This window comes from Solanum pennellii, chromosome 8 (genome assembly GCF_001406875.1).
Source record: "Solanum pennellii chromosome 8, SPENNV200".
In the NCBI taxonomy this organism is placed as follows: Eukaryota; Viridiplantae; Streptophyta; class Magnoliopsida; order Solanales; family Solanaceae; genus Solanum; species Solanum pennellii.
In genome coordinates, this window is record NC_028644.1 from 17,081,751 (window position 1) to 17,089,594 (window position 7,844).

Consider the following 7,844-nt stretch of genomic DNA (forward strand, 5'->3'; position numbering starts at 1 on the left):
AGCAGTCAGCAGGTATGTTTTTTCGTTTTTTAATTTTTTTTCTTGATTTTTTTCATTTTTTTTCTTTCTGATTTTGTAATTTTGTTTTTGTTACTAGACACTGGTTATTGGGAATTTATTGTGCTTTTTTTTATATATATAGATGGCTGAACAAACAGAATTAAATATGGGTGTAGCTGATCAAAGACAAAGTCGAATAAGTATGGCTGATTCTACGGATCATGAAATACTTTATTGTTACTTGTTAGATTGTTATTATGTTGTATTTGTGAAGACATTAACTACAAATCTACAATGCAACTTTTGTTTTAGTGTCATTGTGAATTTCAAATTGTGTGTTTTAGTGATATTGTGAATTTAAAATTTGCGGTGTTAATGCCTAATGACATATTGAAGATTTGAATCATTGATAATTGATATATTGAAATTTGGTAGTAAATTAGTAATGCACTTCTTTGATTTATTGTATATTTTTACTTTTTAGCCCATTAAGTTGAAAAATGAAACAAAAAATTGTAAACTTTAAAATTTCAAAAAGCCCACTAAACAGGCCCATTAAAAAACCGAATTAAAAAACCNTCGAATTAACAAAAACCGAACTGAACCGAAATATTTCGGTTCGGTATTCGGTACGCAATTTATAAAAATCGAAAACCGAAAAAAAAAACCGAACCGAACCGAAAAACGAATGCCCACCCCTAGCTGGAATTGTATAATTCGCTATCATATTTCACTGCAATTGTTTAATGCACAATTGTCTAATTCACTGCCTATTTCGCTGCAATATTTTTATAAAATTTGCTTTGCATACAATTGAATCGAATTAAAATGTATGTATATTGCATAATTATAAGTGTATAGCAAGAAGATATATGTTTTTCTCTCGCTTTATACAAAAACAGAAACACAATATATACACTTCTGTTGTATAAAGCTAGAGAAAATTGTATTTCACTGCAATTGTATAATTCGCAATTGTATAATTCGTTNTGTATAAAATTTGCATTTGTCTACAATTGAATTGTAGTAAAATGTTTGTAAATTGTATAATTAATTGTATAACACGAAGATATATGTTTTTGCATGTGTATATACAATTTTCTCTCGCTTTATACAAAACAGAAACAGAAATTATACACTTGTGTGTATAAAGCGAGAGTGGCGAGCGAGACTTTTGGGAGAGAGGCGCCTGGAAAATTTTGGCTAACGTTTGCTATGGAGCACAATTAAATCAAACCCTAGCTACTCCATTTATTTTAGGTTATTAATTTGCTATTATATACAATTTTCCCATTACTAAAAGTATCCAAGACTTTATTTTGGGCCTATTTAATTACAATTCTGCTGCTGGGCTATTTTTTAAAGCCCTTTGGGCTCCTTTTATTTGTAAATGGAAAGATATACACAAAGTGCATATCTGATGTATATACCATGTATATCACCCATTACTGCACTCCCAAAATCTGTCTCGACTTGAATTTCACGTTCTGCATTTTTCAACCTGCTTCTCAGTATTTTGAACCTGTGAACTGCATTATGTTTGTATATCACTGTATAAAGCGTGTATATCGATATATACGGGCTATATTCTATGTATGTATTTATTCATTGTTCCTGCATTTTACTTGAGTTCGACATCCCTGCAAGTTAAACCCGCATTTTCATGTTTTACACCTATCTGTGGTATAACGCATCTGTATACCAGTGTATACAGATGGTATATCCACTTGTTCTTCGACTTTCGAAAGCTGGAAAAATTTTGCAACAGTATATCTTCACTGTTATCAACCTTAATTTCGAGTTTGGCCCCCTATGCATGTTTTGACTTGTATATCGGTGTATAAAACGAGTATAACATCCCATTTCCAGGCTTCGGGGAACCTGCAATTTAATTCTCAGTAATGTATTTGCTGTTTTCGACCTGTACACCTTTCCCAGAGGCTGACCAACACCAGGGAGGGTAGTTTGAGCCTTCACGGCTCAATAAGGGGATGCAAGGATATGGAGTGAAGTCCATTAGGACTCATGGCGAATTTACATACGTATAAAAAGGATAAAAAAAAAAAATAGCAGTCAGTGATGAAGAACATTTCTACATTTATACACATAACCAAGGCAATGTAAATTAAAAAGAACACAAGGCAGTTTATATAAGAGGTAGGCCTATTCAACATAAAATTACATCATCAAGCTCAAGTTAATTGACTAAACCTTTCCTTGTGCACAGGAGCTACTGGAGGACACCCTCAAATATGGATATGAATATGTTTACAGGAAGAGGGAGGGAGGAAGATGGAGACCAAGTATGAAAATGAAAGAAAAAAATTTCTATAGCTAACACATCAATCAGTCCGACACTAGAGGTATCTTATTCCACAAAAAATATCATGAAATATCATTAATCCTCATAATGGGCATGCTTCATGCCAAAGCCATTTTCAAAGAGCCAAACAAATAACATATATGCTTCTATAGATCAATATTCAAAAGAGAGGAAAGAAATCGATCAAAGCTTATTATATTAAGCTATTTTAAGCCAAGACTCCATATCGTCTAATCGATAAACAACATGAAAGCAATCTCGATTCTTACGAAACAAAAAGAGAACAGAAACAAACTCTGCCAAGCTAAAGCAGACACAAGCTAAAAGCGACAACAAATTCACAAATTCAATAAAAAGATGAGTCGAACCATACCCCAAAACCACCATGACAATTCCTCGGACACCCTTAAGACATATAAAGCGTTTGAAACTTACGCAAAGAAATATGAACAGCGGTGTGAATACTAACAAATGAATGAAATGACCTTTCAAGGTGAGCATACCAACAAAATGCAAGAGGGATACATGCAGCCATATAACACGAAATAATCGTTAACATCTCTTGAAAACAAACTGAACAAACAAGGGCTGTCAAAATTGAACCTATCACTACTATAGCAGTTAATGATGCATCAAAATACTTCGAACACCCACATATAGGCCTGCTTGTACAAGTAAAAACCAAATGAATGCATACTAAGAGTAAATCGCGTTAAATGAGCCAAACGTTACCTTTCGAGGAGCAGCAAACGGACAAAACGAGTTGGGAAGGCGGAGATTTCTCTAAAAATCTCGAAATACAAACAAACAAGTAGGAAATCAGAAAGACAGGTCTGAAACTTTGAGCCAAAAAGAATCCTTTATGTATACACTCCTCCCTGTATCTTCTTTAGTATGTCATGAATATTTCTCGCTATGAAATTTTTAAACCAAGATAAGAGTATCAGTCGAAAAAAAATCCAAAAAAAAAAAAAATCCCCTTGCTCCAAAGAACCAACTGAACATTATATTGGAAGGGGACTAGGTTTTCAAAAATGGGGGGAAAGGGTAGAATCGTCTCAGCCACAAAACCTTATCCCCTCAAATTTAGAGAATATTCTGAAATGATTCTTTCTTCCCAACAGATTTGGAGAGAGATGGACGACTGGGATAGATCCGTCATCCTTGAAGCTTGACATGGCACCCGTCCACGCGAGCCAAGGACGAGAGCCAACTGCAGGAAATGTACGAGCGAAGTCGAAGAGGAAGGAGACAAAAGAGTGCAGGGTACTGGGTTGTCCACTCGCGGTCACGCGCTTGGCACAGTTGGGTTTCAACTTTGGAGATGTTAGAGGAAGGCGACAAGTCATGAGGGTCGCGTTAATCTGGTAGCGAGTGAGGAAAATCAATCGCAGAATCGACACCAATGTTTCTGAGTTCTTATCGAGGAAGAAAACAAATATGGGCCGGGCTGAAAGGATTTAGAGTTGGGCTGGCTGAAGCTTAAATGGGATTGCAGGGCTTTGAAGATAGGTGGGCTGCTTGATTGAAATGCATGGGACAAATTATGGAAATAAAATCAGGCGAGTTGGGCTGGATTAGAAAAAGGATATTTTTTATAAATGGCCCAAAATGGTTGTCCAGGCAAATTACATTATTGAGTAACTAGAGCGAATGGATTAATATAAATTAAATGGCAAAAGTATTCATTACCCCCCTGAACTTGAAGCTTTTTATACAATGTACACCTAAACTTTATTTTGTTTTAATTACCCCCCTGAACTTGCTTGTTCATCCTACACGTACACCTTTTCCGTCCACCTGGCATAGAAACTGAAATCAAACTCTAGACGGCGCGTGAGACAGCAATTTTTTGCCACATCATAAATTTACAACGGTAATATTAGTAAAAATCTATTTTTTCTTTAATATTTGGGTTATTTTAAGATTTTTTCTCTCTCTATTCTCTACCTATTTATTCTTCTTCATCCCTTCTCCCTTTTTCAAATTTCAGATTTTTCTCACTTTTTTTGTTTTAATTGTTATTGCTAAATTCATGAACAATAGCAGGAGACTTGTTTGTTTATGTGGGGCTCCTCCAATTCTGAAAATTTCATGGACAAATGACAATCCCGGACGAAGATTTTTCGGTTGTAGACACTATGGGGTATGTATTGTTACTCCTTTTTTGCTTTTTATTTGACAACTTCGTATTATGCAATTTCATTTTTTTAACTTTGATTTTATGAATGCAGTCCTCATTTCGAAATTCTTGTAAGTTTTTCGATTGGTATGATCCTGAATTTCCGACCCAAGCGAATATTGTAATTTTGGGTTTGTTGAAGAAAACCAACAAACAAGAAGAACAGCTCAAGTGCAAATGGATATTGAAACTGATTTTGGGTATTAGTTTGATATGCAATGTGATATTGTTCTTTTATTTAGTTTGTTGTTGAATATTTTTTTAATGCAATTGTTATTAGTTTGGTTTGGTGTTCCTTGTTCAACAGAACTAGGAACTCATTTTGTGGATTAGTTTGGTTTGGTATTCTATTAATGTATGTTTTTGCTGTTTTTGCTGATCAATACAATTACATGTAATGGGTACTATGATACCATGAAATAATAACATGAAGGCAACAAACATAACATAACTAGTGCTTTCTTGATCATAAAAAAGAAGCATCATAGTGTTTCATTGTTTCAACCAACAACCACAATAACTTAAGTTAACTAGCAAAACATAAAACAATCACTACTTTAAGGTTAGTTGAATAACCACACAAGCACCAACCAACAACCACAATAACTTAAGTTAACTAGCAAAACATAAAACAGTAACTACTTTAAGTTTGTTTGAACAACCATAGATTCATCAACACATAAAACCACATAAAACACTATTTCAAGTTTGGTTGGACACCACAACCACACAACTAAGAAGTTTTCTTTGAGAGTGATTTTCCTTTGGCTTGTGACCTTGTTTGAATGCCATCAGCTTTTGATCTGGTTTGAATACGACGCACAACACTTTCGACTTGAAGTTGTCTTTGAGTCATGGCCTGTTTGCCTTTCCACTTCAGTCCCTTGGTAGGTTTAAAACCAATATCACCTGTCACATGTGCAGAACTCACCACACCAGTATTAACCCTCCTTCTGCTAGACAATCCTTGCTGCAATATCAACTACATAGTTATTTTGGGATTCACATTTAGAAGACAAATATAATTTTGACAGTTTATAAGACACTTACATTAATACACGTATATCCAGTATCAGCAACAAATACACCTTGTCCAACAACTTTAGGCCTCTTCTTGTAACCACTTCCTGCACCTCTTCTTGTACCAGTCTTACTGGTGCTTGTTCTTTCATAATGACCTCTACCCCTCTTTTTTCCAGTGGTGGACTAATATGATTGGAAAAAGAACACAACAAGACATTAAATTTAATAAGTAATCTAACATAATTTATAAAAGCAAATTAATATGAATGTACCTCTTGAGTGGGTGTTGGTGTAGACTTAGTTTTAGGATTTTTTGGACAATTTCTCTTGTTATGATTTGGTCCTTTGCAAAGTGAACATGTCATTACTGTCCCCATTCTTGGCAACTTTCCAGCTTTTCTCACTTCACCAATTTCTCTTCTTCTGTTCTTTGGTGGCCTACCAGGCATTTGTCTTGCCTCAGGTGGTTCAACCATTGGGTTTCTACTTTCAGGCCACATTTCCATGTTTGGGACTGGTTGAATGAAATGAGAATATGTCTTCATATATGTGTCTTTTCTATACCAACTAGATATTGCTTGTGATGCATCCATGTTCAAGTGGTTCATTGCTGCTATACCATGTGCACATGGGATACCTTTTAATTCCCATGATCTGCAACTACATTTTTGTTGACCCAAGTTCACAGTATGCTTGTATACCCCTTCTAACACTTCAAATCCAACATCACCATTCCATTCAATGTTGCACTGCATTGATCTTGTTACATTTGTATTGAATACCATCATTGCCATTGGAGATATTCCATCTGTCCATGTTTCAGCAAATGCTCTTGACTTACTCACTCTACTCATCACCTTAACTCTAATTTCTTCCAACATAGTTACAATGGTCTTGTTCCTAGGTCCCAAGATCCAAGAATTGAAACTCTCTGCCATGTTGTTATCTATGCTATCACACTTTGAAAATGTTTGAATAAAAGCTTTACACCATGTCTCCTTGTTGTATTTGATAAGGGATTCAACAATACCTATTCCCAGCTTGGACAGGGCATTTATATTGTACTTAAATTGTGCCTCAAATGTTGATCTAGCACAAGCCCAAAATTTCTTTCTTCTCTCTAAGCCTCTGAAGTTTTGTGACCAATTTGCTAATATGTGTCTAGCACACATTCTGTGCTCACATTCTGGAAATAGTTCATCTACAGCAGCTATTAGTCCCTGTAGTTGCAAAGCAAAAAAAGCAAGTTAAATTTTAGTCAAATTAAATTAGCAATTACATGAAACATAAACAAAAGAAAGATATTCAATTACCTTTTGCATATCACTAATGATAGTTAGCTGGGAACCATTTCCTAGATTAAGATCATCTTTCAGAATGGTCATGAACCATTTCCATGTCAACTTGCTTTCAGTATCAATTACTGCCCATGCTATTGGATACATTTGGTTGTTTGCATCTTTAGCAACAGCTACCAAAAGTTGACCCCTACAAATTCCCTTTAGAAAACACCCATCTAGCCCTATACATCTTCTGCATCCTTGTTGAAAACCCTTTTTCATAGCATCAAAACAAATATAAAAAGAGTGAAATTGTTTCATCCCATTTCCTGATTCTGAATCTTTAAGCTTCACAACACAAGTGCTACCAGGATTTGTTTGGAGTAACATATCCTTGTAGTCTAGGATTCTGTTAAATTCTGCCACATGATCTCCCATAATTTCCTTTAAAATAATTTTTCTTGTTTTTAAACAAACTGCCTTGCCTACATGAACATTCAACTCTTTCCTCACCAATTCTTGTATCTCCCACCCTTTTATACTAGGTTGAGAAATAATCCTATCTTTCAGATACTTGCATAAGAACTTTGAATTACACAAAATATTATTGGTGGTCCTGGTACATTTGTGCCTTGGATTGTATGTCTTGATAGTAAAGTTCTCACTCCTTCCTTCCTTGCTTGCATACAACAGCCATGGACAACCACTTTTACACTTCACTCTCACTCTAGTACTCTCATTCACATACTTATCTAACTCAACCCCCTTTTTTATAGCATATTTTGTAACTGCCTCTCTAAATTGCTTTACACTTTCAAATATCAAACCACACTGCCATATTACAATATCACAAGAAGAATCATATACCACCCTATTACTCTTCTTTCTCCCCCTTAAACTCCCTCCTTCAAGTTCATCATCAGAAACAGGTTCTTCTTCATCACTTTGAAAACTATCACAGTCAGAACTGTCATAGTATGGCTCATCCTCTGTTAGCTTACCCTTGAAATTCTTTTTCCCTTTTTCAATATCCTCA

At 35.1% G+C, this 7,844-nt stretch overlaps 1 protein-coding gene and 2 long non-coding RNA genes across 3 annotated transcripts; 1 reads left to right on the plus strand and 2 right to left on the minus strand.

Moving 5' to 3' along the window:
- Positions 1-1,226: 1,226 nt before the first annotated feature.
- Positions 1,227-3,783, minus strand: LOC114078283. The gene is made up of 2 exons (XR_003579873.1): positions 3,056-3,783; positions 1,227-1,881 (listed from the first exon to the last, which is right to left on the minus strand). It is a non-coding gene; the product is annotated as an uncharacterized LOC114078283 (long non-coding RNA).
- A 533-nt stretch (positions 3,784-4,316) lies between these two features.
- LOC114078326 lies at positions 4,317-4,956 on the plus strand. The gene is made up of 2 exons (XR_003579937.1): positions 4,317-4,469; positions 4,558-4,956. It is a non-coding gene; the product is annotated as an uncharacterized LOC114078326 (long non-coding RNA).
- A 33-nt stretch (positions 4,957-4,989) lies between these two features.
- Positions 4,990-7,561, minus strand: LOC114078325. Its single transcript, XM_027918946.1, has 4 exons — positions 6,842-7,561; positions 5,801-6,748; positions 5,556-5,711; positions 4,990-5,475 (listed from the first exon to the last, which is right to left on the minus strand). Exons 1-4 carry the CDS (start codon positions 7,244-7,246, stop codon positions 5,239-5,241), a joined length of 1,746 nt encoding a protein of 581 aa, XP_027774747.1. The 5' UTR covers positions 7,247-7,561; the 3' UTR covers positions 4,990-5,238.
- Positions 7,562-7,844: the final 283 nt, after the last annotated feature.

What these genes read in the sequence shown, in the direction of transcription:
- LOC114078325 (XM_027918946.1), bottom strand. Translation starts at nt 7,246, where the DNA reads ATGGGAGATCATGTGGCAGAATTTAACAGAATCCTAGACTACAAGGAT. An exon ending in CACCAACACCCACTCAAGAG is followed by an intron (nt 5,712 to 5,800) that starts GTACATTCATAT and finishes CAATCATATTAG; the next exon opens with TCCACCACTGGAAAAAAGAG. An exon ending in CTGGATATACGTGTATTAAT is followed by an intron (nt 5,476 to 5,555) that starts GTAAGTGTCTTA and finishes TTGATATTGCAG; the next exon opens with CAAGGATTGTCTAGCAGAAG.